At 43.8% G+C, this 25,000-nt stretch overlaps 1 protein-coding gene across 1 annotated transcript in view; it reads right to left on the bottom strand.

The window, feature by feature from the left end:
• The window catches only part of yjefn3 (YjeF N-terminal domain containing 3), a 45,341-nt gene extending 20,704 nt beyond the window's left edge, over positions 1-24,637 (bottom strand). Inside the window, exon 1 of the mRNA XM_068726030.1 lies at positions 24,190-24,637. Coding sequence (XP_068582131.1) covers positions 24,190-24,257 — 68 coding nt within the window. The 5' untranslated portion in view covers positions 24,258-24,637. The remainder of the gene's footprint in view (positions 1-24,189) is intronic.
• Positions 24,638-25,000: the final 363 nt, after the last annotated feature.

Genomic DNA, 25,000 nt, shown 5'->3' with positions numbered 1-25,000 from the left:
ATCGTACTTTAATGGATAATAACATATCAGGTATGGAAATCAATCTGCAGATGAAACCAAACTTTGCTGTGGATGTCAGTTGTTGAACAATGACAAAGGCCAAAATGTGGCCCCGCAACAAGCTTGTTTTAATCCTAGAAATGTCTTTGTTGTTGATCACTGCCGGCCGGTTACAATACGATTTTTCAACAATTGTGAATCAACTCACGAGAGCTCCTTGAACACATATACAGTCGTAAACGAGCAAAGAAAATATCAGACCGCTGGGTCCAGTAGTGTGCAAGACTAACTGCGGACAGACGGACAGATACACACGGACACGCACGCACACACACACACACAATCGAACGCATGATCCCCCCTCATGCTTGCGCTTTGCGGAGATAATTATTCACGGAGACTAACCACAAATGTATCGGCACAAACTGTACATGCACTCTTTTTTGGTGTCAAATCGTGATCGATACATTATCAGACTGGTTATTAATAAAGCTTCACATATCTTGTTTACGGCAGCTCAGAAAATTCCTATTGTGAGATGGAACCCCCCCACATAATATTGATATGAAACAGTGGACGTCCTCTTTTCACAAGGTTTTCATTTTTACAATTGTTGATTGTGTCTTTTCATGCGCTTAAGAACAAGGCAACATCTGTTATTCATACAGCTGCTGATTCAGTAAAGTCTTGTGTGTAAAGTGTGAGACAGACTGTGACTGTTTGACGTATGGACAACTGTCAATGTTCTATGAATCGCAAAGCAGCAAGAGGAGCGGTGGGCTGCATGAATTATACGGCTTATTATTAGTTTTTCTGTATTCATAAAAAAAAGTAGTTCAAAAATAAAACATGCAATAAAAAAAAATATAACCAAAACACAGCCGAGCTATTTGACCTGCAACACATTCTGTGGTGCAAAAAAATGCCGCCAAGAGACTCCCTCTGTCTCCTCTCCTTCCCCTCACTAATGCTCTCTCTACACTCTTCTGTCCTTTGATCTGCAACTTATTTCTGATCTCGCCTCATCGTTCACCTCAGTTTACCCTTTTCCATTTTCTTTCCCCCACCTTTCTTCGCCCTCCTGTTCCGCCCGCCCTCCGTCTCTTCTCCATCACAGCGGCTCTGATGAAGGTTCGCACTTCACTGGAGCAGAGTGACGGCAGATGGAAGGGTGACAGCAAGAGACACGCAGAGAAAGAGAAAACGGGAGATTGAGGGATGACTCACCCTGGTTCATATTTATCTGTTGTGTGTGCGTTTCGCTTTTTTTTTTTTTAAACTTACAGATTTTTAAAAAGGCACGTGTTTAGAAGAAAACTGCAGAAGGTGAATGTAGCTTCATACCACTGTACAAGCGGAGAGGTGAGGCTGTGGGCCTAATACTAAGCCTCCCTTTCATCAGTACCCTGGAGATAATCTCATTATGGACACTCAGCCCTGTTCCAGCTAAACGCTTTTCGTCATGATTTTTGGCATCATGCTGATAGACGGCCAGGCTCATGTCCTACGATGTCGAACGACGGCTCCCCTGCCGTTAAAACAAGACCGTCAGCGGGCTTTCCCAAGGTGTGAACGCGTACGAGTGCAGCTAATTATGAACGTGTCATCTCAGGACGCCTTTCATCTTCAGTCACGACTTCCCCCGGAGTGCGACTCCGGGAAGTCCGGCAGCATCCAGCTAAGAGACGATGTAAAAAGGGGAAAAGGTCGAGGGCGGGTGGGAAAACGGGGAAATGCAGGACGGTTCAGAGCTAGATAAAGTTTAGAGAACAGAGACCTGCATTTGGTGGTACAAATGAGAATGACATTTAAGAAGACTACGAGCACAGGGGAAGAGGACAAGACATGCAGGGCTCACTACTTCAAACTCAAGCAAAACAACCAGGTTTTGCTTTTTGAGGTACGCTGGAATGGACGGCTGCAGTTTTTTTCAAATATAAAGCATTTGTTTAGTCTTTTTATTATTAAAGATCTTTCCAATAACTGCAGATTGGAAGTGTCACCCATGAAGTCAGCTGCTATGACAACCTCCCCGCGGCCGCCTCAGTGAAACCAATCAATCCTCCCCGTCTTCTATGGTCGTGCACCAGCCAGTGCGGCACAAGATTTGCCTTCACCTGTTGTACCCCAATCATACGACGCGGTACGAAGCCGTGACATCTCCTCTTTTCACCCTCCATGCGAGGGACTGGGCCGTGACGAGGTGCTCACCGCGTTCAAACTCACATTTGTAGATCGCTGAAAAGCTTTAAGATTTAGACGTTTACGTTTCCTCCCTGCATAATTCGATGACGGGCAGGAGGATCAGGTGGCGCAGTGGTGCGAGCGTCTCATCAACAGCCTCAGCTGGCAGATAGGAGCCGGCCTTGTGCCTCCATATGTTCCCGTTCTGACTGCCCAGCGTGAGCCCCTTCATGCTGCTCAATTCTTATCAAATCAGGACGGCATGATTCACTTTGTTTCAAGTCTCCTTTGGCAATCATTTTGAATTGGCTGCAAGTAGTGTGTGTGTGTGTGTGTGTGTGTGTGTGTGTGTGTGTGTGTGTGTGAGAGAGAGAGAGAGACACACACAGTCACATCCATAAGACTGTCTACAGAAGCATCATTCATTCAAATCAGGCGTAATCAGTTTAGCCGTCTGCTCCTGTTCCTCACATCCGGTACGACGAGGCAGACGTTCTCTTTCGATAATTCCAATCAGTGGCTCCTGCGTTTTTTTTGCTCTCATAACTCATTTCTACCCTCAGCCACCAGCGGAACACATGAACATGGATCACATTTACCTAAAGCCACAGGTGTTGGCGGAGTGCTCATCTCCGCGTCGTGTTTCCCGTGAGTTCCCGTGTGTTCTTGTGAGCTTAAAAAAAAAAAAAAAAAAAAACGTCCATCCATCCGTGAGTCAGGTCTACTATCACCCACACGCAGATGCACAAGACATATATCCCCCCTAGTGGTCTTGATCCTTTCACCCAGTTATCCAGAATATCCATTTATAACCTCTTGCCTCTGCTTTAAACCCAGATCCTTCAGTTTGAGGCCGGGAGCTTTCGGCATCACTGAATACGAGGCGCGTTTTGTCACATCCGATCCGTTTCCACTGAGCCAGGGTCTCCAAGCACTGGAGGCAGAGCAGAATGGCTAATGCAATATATAAAGGCCGCTGGCCAGGACATGTCAGACTGATGACCCATCTGTGTTACTAAGTGACCTGGAGTTTAATAACAACAATGTATCAGTTGCTCTGTGCTTTAGGAGAGAGGTTTCGGCCCGGCTGTGGATTCATTTGAATCAGTCTTCCTATACCTACTGTGCATCCACATAGATCCACATAGATCCACATTAAACATGAGACTGCCTGCATTCAACACGCGTCAAACATCTGTTTTGCTTTTCAAATCAATATAAAACATTTTTTAAAAATCCTATGTCGTTCTTTGCAGCCAGCAGATGACGGTCGGACTGAAAGGTGACCTCATTTTCTTCCCTAGTGTGCCCCGTATGGACGGCCCCGGTGCCATAGCAACAACGCCTCAGAGTCTGATAAAGAACATGCAAGAAAAAAATAAATAAAAAGAATTCAGTATGCGCCTTTATATCCATACAGCAACCTGACTTAGTCAATGTATCCACAATACTTATGATTATTTATTCAAAAAAAGTCAGCCTGTAACTATTTTGTAAAAGCATCAATCAACAATACAATATAGTCGCTGTATCAAAATCAAGCTATTTGGTCAAAAATATGATATTTAATTTCTCCATTTCTCAGTTGTTGTTGTTTTTTTGTTCATAGCTCATCCAATTGAGCTACAACATGCAAGAAAAAGCTAAAATGTCAAACTCAATGCTCGTTTGTGAACGTGCTCGTCAGTCACACTACATGGACGATACGTGGAAAGTGCGCCGTGTGACATTTGCTCGCTCCAATTAGCACCTGTGTGACGCGCTGGATAACAGTAACGTTAGCCGACAGAGCGTTTGAGTTTACTGACAGTCGGCAGTCACAGTGACCCGTCACTTAGCTGCCGAGTTTACAGTAAATAACTGTATAATGATATGGTAAACACGTAGAGCCGTGGTTAGTCTTCCAGCTGGAGTTGTGTAGCTGCGTGTGGCATCATGTTGTGGAGGAATCAGACCTCAACATGCAAAAACAATGCAAGTGGAAATTGAGCAAATCCACAGTGAAAGAGCGTTCTCGACTATTATGGCAACATAGCGAAAATAAGTGAGGGACAAATGAGGAAGGTAGGGAGGCAACAGACGAGAGGAACAGAGGAGGAGGAAGAGACAAGGCGTAATTAGAACCGCTGCCAGCGCCACAAAGGAAGAAGTCAGACTAATAAAACCCTGCCATGGAGACGACAACCTCCCCGCAGCCCCTCTCTGCTGTATGTGGCTGATTAAATGTATCTTCTCCATGGGCTGTGAACTAAAAGGCCGCCGTGCTTTACTGCGGCAGCATGCGATAGCGTCGAATTAGCGTCAGTGAGCTATCATTAACGTGGCTAATGTTGACGGGGGGGGGGATTGAGAGCGCCGCTGAGAACGGCTGAGAATGAACGGAAACGGCGTTTTGTCCGTCCGTCTGCAGCTTTTACACCCGTTTGGCTCCAGATGTCACGGTTGGTTAGTTACGGTACACAGTGTAACGGAGTGGGGGGGGGGGGGGGGGGGGTAAATATATCAGAAATGTGATGGAGGACCAAAAAAAAATAAAAAATAACTATGCATTGCTACAGCTACAAAAGAGATACATTGAGAGACACTCCAGGGAAGAACACTTAAAGCGCTTTATCACTGTTCTTAATGGATGCCCCAGCAATTTATTGGTATTAAATCAGCTGAAGAGAGAGAGCTACAGAGACACTACGCAGATCAGTTAGCAGTTAGACGGGAAGTCTTCTGGTAACTCGTTGTGAGTAATTTGACTTTGAGTCATGCTGTCACGTGAGGCCTCTCTTCAAGACTGTCAACCCACTTGCGTTACGATTGATTTTAGACTGCTTTGCAACATGAAAAACACATGACATGCGAATGAAAAGGCAATGAGAGGCTACTTGCAAGGCGACACACACACACACACACACACACACACACGCACAAAGGTTTGTCACAATCTCGGTCTGTTTTGCTGTAGCTAATGGGGATCCTAATAATCGATTTAATATGGCCTCATATACACACACACACACACACACACACAGTAGCTTGACATCATGATTACATGGAGGGAGAAATGATGGACCTCCAGCCGCGTAGCTGCGTAGTACCGACGCCTAAGGTGCTTCCACGGCAACCCATGCGGATAGGTTGGCGATGTCTGGACACAATAAATCTGATCACTTGTCTTAAAGATCTGATCTGAGGAACAACTTGCCTGCAGCCTGAACAAAGCCCACCGACCAGCAGAGCGCCGTCCACCAAACGTCAGTGTCAACACACCCTCATGATAAAGATAATGCACAATATACTCAAATAAGTAAACCACTGTTTCATCACAAAGCTTTTAATATAATCAGTATGTTTCATATTGATAAGGGATCACATACATATTGTTAGATGAGTTGCTTGTAGTGATCAGTTTTCCTCAGCTCTTCGGCTGTTTTGGCAGCATGTAGGTGCTTTTAGCAACAACAACAAAAAAGCTCCACTCAATGTGCTCCATGCTGCCTTCCCAGCACCAACTGCTGTCTAATGGGAAGTAAGTGACTCGCTGGGGGAGCACAGTGGAGCATTTAGCAGCTAAAGAGACAGATATTTCCCTCAGGAGCTAGAAAAGTGAATATTGGACCAGCGTTCAGCCAGGTGGCCAGAAACTAGACCCCAAATTAATGCTAATTATGCTACGTGCTGAATGCGCAGGCTCCAAGTAGCAAAAAAAACCCAAAACAGTCATTGCAGGTTTAAGAACAAAAAAAAAAAAAACGCATCAAAAGCAACCACCAGCTGTCGCAGAAACGCAAAGGAATTCAAAAGAATTCTCTGAGGTGGCAAATCAGATTTCCCTTCTCTACTCAGAGGAAGTCTGAACTAAACCACTTGAGAGCCACGCAGGGAAGAAAAACAATACTGTGATCAAACAGACGCAGAACTCGGCTAAATTTAAACCACAACGGCAGCGAGGAAGAAATAATTAGTAGAGTTAAAACCAGATCAGGCATTTGATGTTCAGGACCGCAGGTCCCAATTAAGGTGTTCATATCTACTGTATCTACTGTAGTGACGCGGGAATAGAGAACAATGGGTGAGATGTTATGGACCTACAGGGCATGTTTGCTGCATCTCTTGCATCCCTCCCTCTCTGCTCTCAGCGGGGCAGGTTCAAACGAAGGATGCAAAAAAAAAAGGGGCCCACCAGGGGGTCTTATGTCATTCTGTCAATTCTGTCAGCGTTTGCCGACTGTATTGTATTCTGCTCCATTCTAAGAATAAGCAAAAAAATACAACATCCAAAACATGGGCGCTCAGATGTGCATGTGCTGAAATAAGGGCCCTCCTTCTCAAAACGTGGCTTCTGAGAAGGATGAACAGTTTTGAGTTCAGCCCGGTTGGTTGGTGCTGAAGATAACAATTTGTGGGCAAGTGTTGGAGAAAAAAATAACTTTTAGAATGATCAGTTCTTATTGTTTAACACACAAGGCTCCGTGAAGTCTGTGGCTCCTGTGTGAACTCTCTTCACACTTGCGATCCTCAGATGTTCCTCGTTTAGCAGTCGCTGTGACCTTCTTGTAAGGGGCGATTGTAAATCTTACTAAACGTCAAGATGACGTTCGCTTGTGCGGAAGGGGCGAAGAACGAGTTCAAGACATGTCACGTCGCTTTATGCAAATGATTCTGTGCAAACGCACTTGCGTGTTATCCGCTGTATAAATATCAGAGACAGACCTCTGAGCAGCCTTGATACACGACTTGTATGCGTTTCAACTCCGTCTCCTTCTTGCAAGAATAAATGTCCTGTGGTAATCACTTTTACATCGGCTTCGAGTGAATGTCTCTAACGGCGAGCTAATTTCATTCATTACTTCAGCAAGTGTCCCCATTCCAGCGGGAGAGCACAGGGCCTCGTCTCAGCTCTGCTCCTTTGGATACAAAAGACTAATCTGCATCCTGCTCGCACTTTTTATGAATCCATTTTGAAGCATTGCCAATAAAAAAAAAAGGAAAGACAAGGAGACTCCTCAGGCAAATAACAAGGGAGGACAAAGGAAGAAAATGATGCTTCTGCTGCTGCCGTAAACTCTCCAAAGCTTTCTTTGAACTCCCGACGCATAAATTAAATTGCTCTCTTTCTACCTCATCATCCTGCGAGTTTGTGAGTGTGTGTGTGTGAGTGTGTGTGTGTGTGTGTGTGTGTGTGTGTGTGTGTGTGTGTGTGTGTGTGTGTGTGTGTGTGTGTGTGTGTGTGTGTGTGTATTGGCTATATATGAATGTCTGATCCTGTCTCTCCTGGCTCATTTCTCTTCGACTCTGCAAACTCTGGAGGCTGTTTCATAAGGAAGAAAGGCAGGTGGGTCAACTGAAAGGCAATTAGATACAGAACACAAGCAGCACGCAAACAGCCGAGAGCGTTTTAATGAGAACGCACAGCCTCAGACCTTCACCGCCAGCGTCTCCCGGCGTCTCCCACCCTCATGTTTGGCCTGGAGCCTGTACACAAAGCAAGGTTTTGTTTCTGACACGACAACATCCTCGCACCTGCACGCGTGTACACACACACACACACACACACACACACACACACACACACACACACACACACACACACACACACACACACACACACACCGAGAGAGACGGACACAGGCTGTGTATTATTGATGAGCACAGCAGTAGGGGGAACCATGAGAGGGGCCAGAGAGCCATCGCATCGAAACTGGCATTCGGCCGACCTTTCGCAGCTACGTTGGCATGTGTGTATGCATGCATGCATATATGCGCGCGCGCGCGTGTGTGTGTGTGTGTGTGTGTGTGTGTGTGTGTGTGTGTGTGTGTGTGTGTGTGTGTGTGTGTGTGTGTGTGCGTGTGTGTGTGCGTGTGTGTGAGTGTGTTTATGATGCTTGGGTGGCAGGTGGCAGGTGGCGGGGCAGAAATGTGTGAGAGGTGCCAAGCGGCAAAAGTTGATGGCAGAGATGATGATGATGATGATGATGATGAGAGACGCTTTAGATTAAAAAACAATTACGATGAGAGAGAGAGAGTCAAGAGAATAAGGTGGAGGAGCGAGAGAGGAACGCTCCGGGGAGTTGCCTCTCATGAGAGCAGAGCAGCCAGGTGGTACGATAAACGCGGACGAAAACGGGGACATTCGGTCTATAAAATGTCAAAGACGAAACTCCAACCCTGAGAGACTGATGCCAGTAAATCACGCGAACATGAAAAAAAAAAAAAAAAAAGGTTCCTGCAGTCAAGTGCCTGTTTTCAACGAGCGATTAGCCAGCCCTCAGTGTTACTGACGCGCACTCTTGTTATTCACGCAGCAGCCTTCACCACTTCAGACATGGATACTAAATTCCAACTGCTGCTCAAACTTTCTCCCGGCTCCAGACTTGCCCTGGGCGTCGTCCCTCACCGACGGACGAGCGTGTCTGTTTAAAAAGGTCCACCGCGCGCGGCTGTAACCTCCGGCTACCAGCGGCTTTCTGCGGTGGCAGGCTGAGCTGTAATGTATGCATGTGTGGCATTTCCCCATACATTAGGAACAGAATGTCACACAAGCTGTGCAGCCCGGGGGAGCCTGGAAGGGGGCAGTATATACGAGGATTGTCGGGTTGTGTGTGTCTGTGTGTGTGTGTGTGTGTGTGTGTGTGTGTGTGTGTGTGTGTGTGTGTGTCTCCGTACAGTCAATCTTCTTCACCTCCCTCTAAAATGATTAGGAAGTGAAAGAGCAACAGCAGCAGGAGGAGAAGGAGGTGCTGATGTGTGAGAGGCCCACCACGGAGGTGTGATGTGGAGGATGGGCCGTCACGCAAAGCATGCATCTGTCACTGCTTCTCCACACACACACACACACACACACACACACACACACACACACACACACACACACACATACTTTTCGTTTCAGTGCAGCCAACTGGCAGCTTTTAGACACATCATTAGTATTTATTCATGTCATTCATGTCACTACAGCATAACAAAACTGAAGGCTTACATTTTTGCATGAAGATCCATCACAGGGAACATCATGGCCGCTTTTAAGTTATGTTACAGTTAATAAAACGCACAATGTAGTAACCTTTCCATACCTCAATTATATTATAGGATTTAAATATGCTAAATATAGAACAGCCCCACGAGCGACACCTTTATCTCCTGCCAAACGGTCACAACCGGTCAAGGCAATTATGCACAGTCTAGAGCCACTGACCCTCTCAGTAATATTAAGAACAGCAGTGTTTGTAATGTATTCTTATGCATAACTGAATTGTTGATCGTTATTAAGTCTCCTCAACGCTGGCTAATCTCATTAGCTCAACCTTCAATGTGCCGTGGAGGAAAGCTAAATTGACAGGAGGAACTTAATTTAACCGTGAAGGCTTTTTTTTTCTCCCCTTTCTCTCCTTCCTCTCTCTCGTCCCACTCAATACCCATTATTACGTATCTTTATTCATATTCACTTGTTAGCTAATCCGTTGAGTAATTATTTGTTACTCTTGCAAAATACATGTTCATTTGCATTTAATTCTCGACGCTCAGGAGGTAGATAACTGAGAAGTAATATGTGAGAGAAGAAGCAGTCGCATATCAAACCTACCTGACCAAAACAGAGAAATAAAATGACAGTTTGTGGATGAATCATCATTAAAGCACAAAAGATAATTCGGCTTTTATCCTCCAGCTGAATGAGAATAAAAAGGTGTGGCAACTACAGCACTACAGACCTGGTTTGCTCAGAGTTTGTGGTGTTTATTCGCCAAACACGCCATTTGAAAATAAAAAAAAATTAAAAAAATCTAGCGTCCTACATTTGGAAACAGCTGATGGACCCAGCTGGGTTTGTTACAGTTTCTACCAGGTTTTTGCGCCAATCCCCTGGACAAAACCGACGCAAGTAGAGAGACAGAACATGGAGCCAAAGAGATTCAGCATTTAAGAGCTGAAGGATGATAAGCGAGCCGAAACGGACCACATCTAGAAGTGCAACAATTACTGATTTGGATACAAACACAGCTGGAAGTCTGCAGACGTGTTTGAGTGTGCGAGCTGTGCGGGGATTACAGTTACAGACTGAAGCCGTAACTCTAACAGGAGAACGGGTAGAAATGTGTGATGTTTAGATTTTGGGGAACTTTTGCCTCCAGGGTCCAAGGCAAGATTTTTCTGAACGGTACTGCAATCAGCAGAAGTAATCAGCCTTCATGTCCCTGTTGGTAGGTGCGATCAGTGGCTTGGAATCACACACTGAAGGTTTGCTTTCCAGATTTTCTTCGGTGCGTCATGTTTGTCCGGCGCCCCCCTCCATCACGACTGTGTGTTTTGCGGGAATGGAAACCGCGTGTGGTCAGTGTGGCCGTTTGCCCCCACCGCACCTAACGCGGAAGTGTGCTAGAGTGCTGCTTTTTACCCAGAGTCACACAGCCTCTTGCCGTGTTGGTGTCGCAGCAGGGATGCATCTTTGGCTTTGCTCTCTTCAAGCCAATAGTCAGTTAGAAGAAAGTCCCATTTTGTAACCCCAGTTCTCCGAGTAAAAAGGACAAGACTTGAGCTTGTCTTGAACGTGCATTGCAAGCACATGCACATTTCCCTGGGCTCTGCCTGTCTGCTCATAGAACTATCGGTACGCACATTTTCAATAAAGTGGAAACACCTTCAAATTTAAAGAAATTGTGTTGTGCATTAATTCCGTTTTGATGTGATTAAAATTGGCACTAAATATGGATGAAGACTTGCCTTGACTGATCTGTTTTTCCTTTCCTGTCACATTCTCACCTCTCTCATCCCGCCCTCGTAATACCTTTGTGTAAAGCCCAACAATAATGGTTTCTTGGCTGTCTAACATAAAAAGCCTCTTCAAAAAAAAAAAAAAATGATCTCCAGCGTTGACAACTTGGGTGCCACCCACTCTGTTCGTCTACGGTACTCTCAATAAGCCAGATATTTGGGCTGCATATTCATCAATCACAGTGAACCTACAGAAATTTAAAAACACGGTAAAAACTCATGTTATATATGAGTTTTATATATATATATATATATATATATATATATATATATATATATATATATATAAAAAATAGCGTACCGTAAATTCCGGTATATAAGCCGCTACTTTTTTTCCACACGCTTTGAGACTGCGGCTTTTACAACGATGCGGCTAATTGATGGATTTTCGCAGGCTAACTAGCTTCTTCCCGCCGCCGAACACATTTAACCTCGTCATATCAGACCAGTGAAATTACCGAACAGGTCACAGTGGACCGATGAAACTGTTTCGGCAAAACTCACTCACACTTAATTCTTCAGATCACCCATTTTTGCGCTTCGTGCGCGCCCCCTCGTCATGGATAAAGACACGGAGAAATGCATATGATGCGGCTTTCAAGTTAAAAGCGATCCGTCTGGCTGTCGAAGAAGGAAATAGAGCCGCTGCACGTACGCTCGGCATCAATGAATCGATGGGGAGACGCTGGAGACAGCAGAAAAAAGAAAAAAAAAGCATTTGCGGCATTTATTTAATTAAAAGTTAAAAAAAATCTTTCCTGTAACATCTTGCCGCGTTAATATCTCATGTTTCAACGGGGACACCTGCGGCTTATAGACAAGTGCGGCTTATTTATGTACAATTTCTTTTTTCTTTTCAAAATTAGCAGGTGCGGCCTATATATATATAGGTGCGCTCTATAGTCCGGAATTTACGGTACATAGACAGTCCAACACATGCAACAGGATTTCAGGAAATAAAAGGCAAACCCATAGCTCCCGTTTGTCTTTGCCTCTCCTCGAGGGCTTTGATCGGCTCCGTCTCTAGGCAAACGTTTAGTTGATTGTCTGCCGATTCCTTTGTCTGGCTCTCCAGGCTGCTGTCGTTTTCACTGCATGCCTGTCTCAGCGCCACCATTAATCCGCTGGTTCACAGGTCACGGGGGACGCTGTCCATCAAAGCATCCGAGGTGCAAAGAATTCACCTGCACACCCGCCCCCCCTCCCACTGCGATCGTCTTATTACGAGTACCGGACCAGCATGGGGAGCCTGGCCTGAGAGGCATCATTATCGCAGAACACAAGTGTTTAAGTGTTTACAGTGAGTGGCTGATTGACTTTATGTTACGTTGTTATTGTAACAGAAACCATGATGTCTTTTCTAACCTTAAGTCGACAGTTTTGTTGCCGAATCCTCACCAATCGTTTTGTTTCAATTGTTTCTTTTATGCAAACGTGACACAAGGTTGATATGAAACATATTCATGAAACTTTTTTTTGGATTGAGAAACATCATCATTCAATGTGGTTTGCAGAAACCGACAACATTTTTGGGTGATAACCAACGCGTAAGCAAAGCTACTATGAAGCTCATTACATTTGTACATTTTTATTATCTTGACTTTCAAAAAGCCAACTTTAATTCCTACGCGGTAAACAACAACAGAGAGCAATACAAAAGAGCAGACATTTACATAATCAGAATTCAGCGACGATCGGAAAACAAAACAGAACTGCAATCAGGACTCGGCAGAGCGAGACAACAAACCTAATTAATGAAAATTGGGAAAGCCTTCCTGGCTGCAAACCCGTGGCGCGCGCGCACACACACACACACACACACACACACACACACTCAAAAATGTTGACAACAAACACACACACACACACAGGAATAAACAGTTGGCGACACAATACCAAAGGACAGACACACAATGTTCCTTTCTTAAATTCACAAGGACACAAATGCATTTACAGACAGAAAAATACAACGGTTCAGACTTCATACAACAAATCAGCTTCATGCGTTCACTGTCAGGTCCGTCAGTCTCTCCCTCTCTTCCAGCCATTTAAACTACATTGATTTTGATTCAAGAATATGGAGATTATATCTTTGTCACAAACACACTCTCATTCAGAAATAGAGCATTGTTTAAAAATCTGTTCAATAAAACCTACAGACTAACTTGCAAAAGTCTCTAACGAACGGTTACTTTCTAGTCTATAGGGTTAAGGGAGGAACATAAGCCGGTGGAATCAGGCGTAAAATCACCGCTTTTTATTGAAAAGGCCACAGAAAATAAACAATACAATAGCAACAAATACACCGTTACGGGTGAATCAACGGGACTGACACAAGATTAAGGGAACGGCCGCAACCGGCGCCGTCTCATCAACAAAAACAAAAACCGTCCCGCCATATTCAAGTTTACAGCTGTTCAGCTGGCAGAACCCCAAAAGAAGAGCGAGGCGAAACACAAATACTTGCCTATCGCTTTAAGAAAGACCAACAGGCAGGAAACACACTGAAGGACAATGCAACTAAACCCTTATGTACCTAAAAGGGAACGAAACACAGAGGTTCTGGTACACAAAACAAGAGTTCACAATAACATCACCCTGCATGTCTGAGCGACACGGCAACACCTCTTGCTGGGGTGTAGCTGAGGTTGGTTTCTATGGCAACTGGCACAAAGCTGATGTGAGTGACAAGTGGTAATAGCTGACAGGAAAGTGAGCGCTGAGACAACAACCCCCCCCCCCCCCCTCTGGATCTTATTACCCGTTTTCTTTCCTCCTCCTCCTCCTCCCTCTATTTTTGGTCGCCGCGCACCTTTCTCCGTCTCCTCACATCGATTTTCTTTTCAGCGGCGAGGACATAAGGCGAGTAGCTAGTGGGCGTCGCTCCCATTCTGTCACCATGAGAACACTTTCCTTTCTGCTCACGTTCCTCAGAATAGCTCTGACCACTGTCAGCGAGTCGCCCACGAGGGGTTCAGAGGAGGAGAGGAGAGGAGAGGAGGAGAGAGGAGGACTCCTCGCGCCCCTCTGGCCAACAGCAAGGCTCCGTGACCCAAACAGTCTGCATGATTATTCACAAGACTGCCGCCGCAAGCCGTTAGTTTTGTTTCTCTCCAAGTCATAGTTAGAACATTTGACAATGTTTTTCATTGCTTGAATCAAAGTTTGCCCTTTGCTGTACAAAGTTTTACTTCTTTTCCAAGGACAACTGTGTTCCACTAAGGGCTGAGATTTATGAGAAAATAATTAAAATATCTATCTATCTATCTATCTATCTATCTATCTATCTATCTATCTATCTATGGCGAGGAAACATCTTTATATGTTCGGGCTTCTCTTCACGATGAACCCACATTCTCAAAGTTCTCCATTTTATCCGCCCATCGGCGTAGTTGGAAAATGTTGGATGTGCACACGGACATACGGAAACCTGCCGCACAGAACACACGCAATGGTTCCGTGTCTGATGGTGTGACGTCACTTTGGGAAGCAGAAATCCCACTTAAGTGGGTAAAGGCAAATGAACGGTCTGATATTGAGAAAATGACACCTCTTTGCTGTAATGCAGCCTTTAAAACCAGGAAAAAAAAAAAACACATTATGCCACATTAGGATATCCAAAAAATGGAAGAGACTCATATCACCATATTGATCTATTGCCCGGCCCTAGTTCCTGTGTGTCTAGAAGAACAGACAAGCTAACAAGGCTTTTAAAAAACAACTTACAGAACGCTCGCCTCGCAGGTCACAGCGGGGTCACAGCGGGGTCACAGCAGGGTCACAGTGGGGTCACAGCGGCCCGTCGGGAGTCTCACAGGCAGGTAACGGAACAATGAGACACAGGTGTGGGCTGGGAAACTGCTGCTGGCAGGACCAGGAATGACTAGGAATGACTAGGAATGACCGGAATGTCGGATAAGTTATTGACTGGCAGGTAAAAACAGACCGCGGGGGGGGGGGGGGGGGGGGGGGGGGGAGAGAAACTGTCTGATGCCGTGACACTGACGGATCGGTGGCAAACGCGAGCACAAGATGGACGGAGAGGAAAATTCTCTTTAACTCATAATATAAAGTCCACTCATGGTTCATTTCAAGGACTCAAGGAAGGCCGTTGTTGCCGCGGAGATGTCAGATGATCGCAAACTGCGGGAATCTCAATCTTTGCGATGGACTGTTCCATCAGCGCTCTCCTGACGAGACGTGATGGATTAGTCCAGCGCTCGAAAACAAACGCCTGGGCACATGTGCGCACAGCTCAGCCAGGGCCTGGAGGAGGAATGTCTAACAGACAATTACAATAATACATGTCTCACATTTTCCCCACCCTTGAAATCAATAATGAAAACAAGACTGGAGCTGATGCATGGATACAATGACTTTTTACAGATATTTTTCTCTTAAGGTTGCACAATAAATCATCTGTTTGCGATATTTGTCTTTATTTGCAACAAATCCCTTCACGCTGTAACTGAAGCCTGTATTAGAGGCTGTGATGAGGTCCGCCGAGTTTGAAGAAATGACGAGGTCACGTTGAAATCCGACCCTTTGTTGTTGTAAAGGGAACAGAAGAGCGAGGGCGACAGTTGCAGCATTCACAATACCTTTTGTTTTGTTTTTAAACCCCCACCGCCCAAACTATTCTCACATACCTATAATCCGTCTCTTTTCTACGCCCTCTCATGCCTGTCAGCTTTCTAAATATCCAACAAACGCTCACACACACACACACACACACACACACACACACACACACAATGGCAATGCATCCCGTCTACACACATTAAAGCCTGCATAAATATCATCATTTCATATAAAGGAACCCACACATGGCCTAAAGCTCACACTTACACATGCAGTGACTCAGAGCTTTCTCTGGGTAATCTGTCTGAAGCCCTCCAGATATATATATATATATATATATATATATATATATATATATATATATAGATATGTGATGTACTGTATACAACAGGCTAAAAATAATGATATTTTGATAATGAAAGTCAAACTCTTTGAGGAGCTGAGCAGCGGGCTACTTAAAAAGAAAAGTGGTTTTCAAACATGGATCTTATTTGTTGTAGTTATGACCACATTTTCTATTGTCCATCAAAGCATTTCCTTCGCTAATTTAATTGCTGTGATCTCGAGGGCAAAAGGTATTTACAGACACCTAGGACCAGATCAGGAGGCAAACCTCTCGGTTCTGAAGTGAGGCCAACATGGAAGTGCTTTAAACTTGCATTATTTCTAATGGCCAGCAGGGGGCGACTCCTCTGGTTGTATAGAAGTCTAGTCTAAAATGACTCTACTTCTCTCTTGATTTATTCCCTCAGTAAACATTGTAAACATGAGTTTATGGTCTCAATCTCTAGTTTCAAGTCTTCTTCAAAACAACATGATGTTCATTTAGTAAAGTATGGTCCATTTAGAGTCAAACAGACCATAAAGCAGGGTATAATTTAGGGCGAGGCTACCTTGTTTTTGACAGGTCGCTGTCACGGCGTGGTCTGGTTTGGGTGTTGTCCGTGTTTTTGTCTTAGAACTTTAACCTTTTCACTGTGTGCCTTTAGTTCATGAACGTTAGCTTGTAACATTTAGGTCGCCCAAAAATGCATTGCAGCAAAGATGGAGGGTGAACACAAAAACCTGCACAAACTTGCTTCTTTACTTATATTGTCTGTCCTCACTACACACACATTTATCACAACGTGCTCAACTGGAGGTTTTATGCAATGACCTATCTGACCTATGAGTCACTTAGCAAAATCACTACGGCAACCTTTGATTGTTGCTAGGCAGACAGGTGAATGAGATGAGTCAATTAGTGCAGTTGGACACACACAGACACTCACATTTTCCGACAAAAGGTCTTTTCCCATCATAGCCCCTTCTTACGGTAAGCTCTCTCTCCCCCACCCCTTCAAAATAAAAGTACAATAGAATAACTGTATCCTAACAGGAAGTGCAGGATGAGAGCTATCGTACCCTCTTCAAATGGAACAACTTCCTTCTAGACATCAGACCTCTCTCCTCTTTTACACTTCCTCTTCAAAATAAAAGTACCATAAAGTAACCATATCTTAACAGGAAGCACAGGGATGCTCACTACATGTTAACGGTGAGTATTTACTTATTTAACCTTTTTAACTGTTTCAAGTTATACTAACCTAACTAACTAAGTACAATAGGAGAAAAATGGATGCACAAAGTACTTCAAAAAATGTAAATGGTTTTTAGTAAAAATGCAGTTTGTTGAATAGTGATGCAGCCTATGTTTCATGAATAAATTACAGAAGAGAAAGCGTATCACCTCTAATATCAGCAAAATGACTAAAATATAATGTTAAAGGATTCCATTTAAGCAGTATAATAGTTTAATTAACAGTTAATTGAGGCATACTGTGAACCTGTAAAATTAAATAATGGTCTGTCTCCAATAATAGCCTGGTGCTCAGTCAAATGAAAGCCTCTGTCATTACTGTGAGTTTTGAGTACTTCTATACATTGACAAAGGAAAAGAGGTCTAAAAATAGAGACTAATAATAAGCTTCCACATGAAGTACAAAAGGGCCAGCCACACATTGTCGTCACAATTCAACATATACGAGTGTCAAGAAACTGTAATTCCTGCACTGCAGAGAGAGGGCTTTTAATTTTACAGCCAAAAATCTGCTTGTGGCAGCGTAAACACTGTGTCATTTTGATTATGTCTTTTTATTGTCAAGTGAGCAGTGGGTTTACTACCCGGTCAGCTCAAAATGAAAACACACAAAACATCATTGAAGACACAAAGCGGCATTGTGGCCCCAAACCAAAGTTTAGATTTTTATGCTGCAAAAATAGGTTTTTGCGGCCTTCCAGAGAGCCATTAGTAACGTTTTCTTTCAGCACTCTCTTTGTACGTCCACGCGTGTGTGTGTGTGTGTGTGTGTGTGTGTGTGTGTGTGTGTGTGTGTGCACATTTGATGAAAATTTAGCAGTGACGGGACTTGGGGGCATTTAAACTTCTCGACAGATGCTGTGCTTGAACTGCCACTAAAGAGACACATCACTGCTCACTTCAGTCCTGTCAAATCAATCTCATAAGCACCCTCACTCACATTCAAACATGGAATTTTGTGTTTTTTTGTGACTCAAGTGTGTCATTCTTTCTGTCTTAATTACAGTTTGTGCTTAACGATGTCAGTAAATGTGGAACGATACATGGGCTCTGTTTCTATTAGATGGACGCCACTGAGCAGAGTCTAGATGAGGAGAGTGGAGAGGCAGTGGGAGAAAGAGCGTGAGGATGGAGATGTTTTTCCAAGGGCAAGATGTATTGAGCAGCGTCTTAAGTGGGAGAAAGTAACCATTAAAAATCACACGCAGCCGCTTTTCTTTATTTCCGTCATCATTATCTGGTTGAATGTAAAGCTTGTTAAAGCGGTGAAGGAGGTAAGAAACTGATTCGATTTCAGCTTGCACATCAGGGTGTGTTCCTGTTCAGTCTCCATTACAGTAATACTCACACAGAAGCACACACTTAAAGAAACACAACACCGGTTGAAGGTTGTGTACAGGTGACATAGAAGGGATTAAATACTTGACATATTCTGACCCTATCTTGCCCATTTAAAGCACAAATGATTAGTAATTCCCTCTCCGAAGATGGAGTCAGAGGTGGTTTCTCTCTCTTTATCACCGCCTCTATTCATTAATGCATGTTCACGCACACACACACACACACACACACACACACACACACACACACACACACACACACGCAACTGCTGCTGTTCGACGGACAGCAAATCGCATACGGTTTGTCACAGAAAACCCAGAGCGAAGATAAGCAAACCCAACTCGCCCCCGTCATTTCAATTTACAGGAAGTGTTTGACCTTTTCACACTGCTCTAATCTCCCCTCAAGCCATCTTGAGCTCAAGCAAAACTAGTTGGGAGATTATTTTTTTCTGAATGAGTCAACGTAAATGTTCAAATCGAAGCACCTTGGGGAGAGACATATATATATATATATATATATATATATACATATACATACATACATACATACATACATATATATATATATATATATATATATATATATATATATATATATATATATATATATATATATGTGTATGTATATATATATATATATATACATAAAAGAATTTAAAATCCTTAAAATGATCCACAATATGGACATAATGACAGTCTTGGCTCGGCCTTCCTCAAATGGCTCTTTCGTGTTATTCATTAACAAAGGCTGCTGCCTAGAGACCGATTTAAACCTGAATGAACAGGGTTTTCTGCTTTCGGGTGGTCAAGCAGATTAAAGCACGAGCTGTCAAACCCCAAGTGAAAGAGAGCTCAAAACCTCAACAGAGATTAAATTGATTAGACAGATACAAGTATAACCAATACAGTAAATTCTAAATAAATTAAACAAATACATATATGTTTGAAAAGGAGTAGGCAGAAGTAAACTTTTTATGACTTCAATTACTTAAATAATGAAGCTAACGTATGATCAGCTTAATATATTAAACAAAAACATCAAAATAATTGATGAATTCATTAATTATACACCGAGGCCCTGCTTTTGTCTCATTATGCATTTCCCATCAGCTGCTGTAAATACATTAACTCCTGTGCAGAATAATTTATGTAAATACAGATGCATTTTACACACTATAGCAACGGCATGCAGATGTTAGCATTTAGCTAAAATCACCGCGGTGCCAAAGTACAGCCTCACGGAGCCACTAGCACGGCCACTTGTGTGACTCTATGGCACTGTCGGTGGGTTGGTCGAGTACTTTCCTCCAGACTGAAACATGTTAGCAACAAATATCTGGAAAACTAATGGCATCAACATCAGCCTCAGTTGTAGTTTGTGTTTAGTGCTAACGTTAGCATGCTAACACGCTAAAATAAGATGGTGAATTTGGTCGTTGGGAGCTTGTTAACGTTAGCATGTAGCCCCACAGAGCTGCTAGCATGGCTAGACTCGCAGCCTTGTCATTACCAGAGAACTGCGGTTTCTGTAAACCATAAAAGTGCCATAATCTAACTCCAACCTCAAACTAGGTACTCACAGTAACTAAATCATTTTGTGTGAATGCATTTGGAGCAGTCTGGCCGGCTCTTTAATTCTGTTAGCTCACACGTAGCAGCCATACAAGACTTCTTATACTACTTATGCTACTTATGAAGCAACGATCAGAAACAGCAGGCTCACTGTCGATCTCATAATTCATCTGAAACCAACCATCAGACCTCAGCCTGCTCCTACTTCAAACATGGTAAATTGAGAACTCTTACAGCTAATCTGACTCTGATGGAAGAGGAAAATTATGTCCAAACTCTGCACTGGTAGCAAATCATCTCCCCCCCTTTCTATTCTCCCTCTCTGCATCTCCACCTCTCTGCCCCAATCATTACATTTGGCCTATAAATAAATGCCAGAGCTGTCACACAGGCAAATGGAGCTTCCAACGTGGGAATTGGTGGCGGGGAGCTGAAAGGAGGGAGGGAGGCAAGCCAAAAGAATAATGATAAGCCACAATATGCGTCTTTGCCAAGGTAGGAAAGAGGCACTAAGGAAGAGCAGGTAAAGACAGACATCTTGACAGCTTGACTCAGATAGACAGGTTGGCAGGACAGCGAATGGAAAGACGGACAAAAATATCTCAGGACATTTCTCTGTACGACTGGCTTCAGGTGTGGTGGACAAAGGGGCAAAAGTGGGCGAAGAAGACAGAACATTCGTCATCGTCAGAGTAGAGAGGAGGAGGAGAAGTCACTCGAGAGAAATCCAGGAGGAGAAAAGTGTCTCACACACTAGAGCATTGTAGACATCGTCAAGTTTAATTGCTTTGATTCAGACCAATGTGACAACTTGTGCTGACAGCGTTCACTCCTGGAAGAAAATAGCCACTGAGTGCCGTTTTCTACATTCAAAGTTGCTTTTGAAAACAGGCCTTTGTACAAATATATTTAAAAGTTCTCTCCTGCCGGCTGGAGGATATTATTTGCAGGTATTTGACAGTAAAGAGTAGATGAAACGGAACAACTAGAGATGCCAAAAGGAGCACAGTCCTGTTAGAATTAGACGTACAAGCATTTCATAAACCCAAATAAGTCACACAAGTCCAACATTTGCATTGTACGTTTCACCGAGTGAAGAAATAAGATACTGTTCCAGAACCACGGTGAAGTCAGCTGATTGTATTTACAGGTTATCCACCACCTCATTGTGCTTCATCGGCTGAGAAGCTTCACAATACCTGCGTGTTGACGTCGGTCTAAGTTCTACTTTCTGCCAACGCGTTTGCAAGGTTGTGGTGTAATTCATTTTTAATCCAGATGTGGATTGATTTCACATTTTTAAGAACTACTGGGTGCATTACGTGTGGTTTGTTTAATCTGTTATTTAATGCGTTTGGGTTTTCTTGGCAGTCACAACCGCCATCACACTTAAAACAGCAAGATTGTCACGTTTTAGGGTTTTCATGCATTAACTTAACTGCGGTTTGCCACGATATATAAAACACATCAGATAATTGAGCAGCTTTATCACACCGTCTCCGGGCTTATGTCATTATCTCCTGTGGATGCTTTTTTTTTTTTTCCCCATAGAGCTTACAGTTCTAGACAGTAATTATCTTATCTAATTGACTTTGTTCACAAAATCTTTTGCTTTAACAACAGGTTGCCATAACAGCTGCATGCCTGGCTGCTGTTGATTGGCTACAACGACCAATATCCACATATATCATTTTTGAATAAATTACCCCATGCTTAATTTAAAAAGTGAGGGACATGCAAGTTCACACATGTTCTGATAACTAGATATGTAGACCCTGACGATGATGATAGCTGCATAATCAGGTAACCCCTGCGGTGGTGTATGGGGGGGGGGGCTTTAATTGACTGCCTTAAATCGACTGCCAGCCAGCACCAATCAAGCTGCAGAGATCTGAGAGGTCTGAGGACCTGGACCAAGCCTCTTGGGTGCTGGTTAATCCGCCCAGCCTCAGCTCCTCAGATGTCGACACACACGGAGAAGGGTGTAAATGCAGCTAGCTCAGAGAGCGTAATTACATACGTTATCGAGAAGTGTAAAAAATAAAAAATAGCTCCCAGAATAGATTTAATATGTGGGTGCATGCTCTGATTGACAGGGCAATAACACGGCGACACTATAGATACTGAAAATACTTGGGAGTACAGTACACTGCACAAAAAGGTCTTTAGGCAGCGTGTTTACATGCGTATTGTAAAATCAATCACAGGCTCGCAGGGCGATTTGTGTAAATGAATGCTCAACAGAACAGGAATAAAACATCTGTGCTATGAAGCGCATTCTCCTGTTTTAAGTGCTCTAAAAGGAAGAAAGGCAGCAGGGATGTTTCCTCCTGAGTGACAAAACACCTCATTCATAGTAAATTAACCAGAGACACTAAAAAAAACAGGGAGGGGCCACAAATCATTCAGGCATTCATGCGCTAATCCACCATAACACAAAGAGCACTATTGCTTCTCTTTAAAGGGGTTTGTTAGTGCAGACAACAGGGGGCCCTGCAAGATATTCTTTGGGGGGGGGGGGGGGCTCCTTTACTTTGTGACAAACATTTAAATTGATGAACTAATTCATTATAAATCTCACTATACAGTTATGAGAATCATGTCTTTAAATATGATTGCAAATCACATTTGAAAAAAAAAAAGCAGACAAACATTCATTCATTTTTCTTCATTAATTATTGACTGCATGAACCAGAGCTGCGTTTTTTAATTGATATAAGACGGTTAAACGCGATCATTTAAATAGAATGTGTCAGTGCTATCATATTGCTGTTTAAAAGAGGTGCTTTGTCACCCAAACAACCGTCCTCATCCTCCAGCACAGAGCCCTCAAAAGCACAGGACCGTCACAATGAAACAGTGAAGAGGGTCATTCAGTGAAGATGGACGTAGGAGATCGGTGATAAGACGGTGGCAGGATTCAACTCCAGATTTCTTATTTGCATAATAGCAAGAGCCTGTTGCCCAAAATCAAATCACGACTATATTAGATTTTATTTTTTGTATGATCAGTGGACATTTTCTGGCCTTTGGTTGTGCAAAAATGTTTATTCAAAGAATTGTAAAGTAGCAGTAAAGTAATCACAGGTTATTTCAGTCCATTGGCGTATTTCTTCTCACATCACTAACCAAGTATTTTTAGACCGATTTCCTACATTCCAGGTGATCAGTTTTTCGGATGATTTCAATACAACAATACGGCTCATTTTGCATTCTAAAATGTGCGATGAAACCGCTCATTAGAGGAGCTTGCTCTGCCTTAAAATTGGCAACATGCCCACCTAAAATTTATTCTCAAATCACTGAAATAAAATACCATCTCCATATGTTGCTATTTGAGCTGCATATCTTTTGGCGTCACAAGTTTTGATCATGATGACAAAAGGCTGTGCACTTAAGTGTGCATGCCCGAGGGGCCACATACTGTTGAATTTTAAGTGGATCAGCCAATGTGCATGTGCACGTGCAGTTTTGTGTGCGTGTGTGCAACAGGTTGGAGAAAACTGCTCACCTGCATTTCACCATTCAAACGTCAGGAAACGCTAGACCCATTGTGAGCAGCTCTCTGCGTGTCTCCATCACTCTGAGGGTGAGAGTGGTGCTGCACACAAACCCTCGGATTGCGTAACAAACTGATCACGCGTCTCATCCCCACAAAGATACTGAACCATCAGATGATTGGCTTGGTCCCTAATATGTGGCCAAATTGAAACACAGCTCCTCCTAATTCAATGAGAGCTCATATCTGTGATCCAATTTGAGGCTTCAGTGGAAGAGGAAAAGAGCAACCAAGGAAATCCAAGCAAGAGTTTGGAGTTTCTTGGAGCGCTGTCATTATCATCATCATACAAGTCCACTTAAATAATTGATATCTCTTATTACTCCCTGTGCTCTGTTTTCCTTTCTAAAAGGCGTGCTCTGATTCAAACGGAATGCCGGATGAAAGCACACTGTAATGGTCTCGTGTGAAGACTTCTTCGTCTCTCTCGGGGCTAACGGGATGGAATCTGAAAAACGTCCCTTTCTAATTCTGCCCCGCCGTTATATCTGGCGCTCTTTCCCTCTCTCTCTCGCGCGCGCCTGCACCGTGCATCGATTTGAGAGCGGTCCGGTGAATCCGTGTACCCAAAACAGGGACCGGGAGGAGGAGAGACCACGAGAGGCGCTTACCTGAGGTAACGCAGGGGTTCTATGGTCTCCGCCTCTGCTTCCGCCGAGCTGTGGTTCATCTTGTCCATCTGGTTGTTGTTGTTGTTGTTGTTGTTGTTTTGGTTTGTTTTTCTCCCACCCGGCAGAATGTGAGGGAAGGATGAGCTGCGCCGCTCCAAAAAACAAAAAGAGACACTTTCCGTTTCCTTCTCCCCGACTCGGATTCGACACGCGCGCACTTGTCTACACCTCTTTGCCTGCGAATAGACTGACAGAATGTAAATGGTCTTCCTCACCTCTGTGGCTCTTGATTGGTTCAGACGCTGGAAGGTAATTACTGGCTGCTACTCACACACTCTGAATAATGCTTCTATATGACTGTCTCTCTCTCTCTCTCTCTCTCTCTCTCTCTCTCTCTCTCTCTCTCTCTCTCTCTCTCTCTCTCTCTCTCTCTCTCTCTCCCACTGTGGCCCCGGATCGTTCTCTGATAAAAAAAAAAAAAACCCAGCTGGCTCTGTGTATCAGCTGCGCTCACCGGGGGGAAAGCCAGCCAATTAAGAATCAGGAGGCATGGAGCTCGCCGGCTGATTGGCTCAGGCTGCCTCGATCATAGCCCCCCCCCCCCCCCCCCTCTCTCAAAATCACACACACATACACGTACACGCAAAACGCTCTCTTGATGTAGAATCTAGAGCAAGCATCAGAGTGAGGAGACACTTTTCATTTGGTGGTGGGAGGTAAATGAAGCCCAGTAAAAAAAACAACTAAAAAAAAACACTGAGATAATAACACTGCAGGACCTGAGTGGGTTCACAGCAGCACTTTAAAGCTC

This window comes from Cebidichthys violaceus, unplaced genomic scaffold, assembly GCF_023349555.1.
Source record: "Cebidichthys violaceus isolate CVI_PGR_0920_01 unplaced genomic scaffold, fCebVio1.0.p SCAF_37, whole genome shotgun sequence".
In the NCBI taxonomy this organism is placed as follows: domain Eukaryota; kingdom Metazoa; phylum Chordata; class Actinopteri; order Perciformes; family Stichaeidae; genus Cebidichthys; species Cebidichthys violaceus.
The sequence above is the reverse complement of the archived record's forward strand: the minus strand, read 5'-3'. Positions and strand labels throughout refer to the sequence as shown.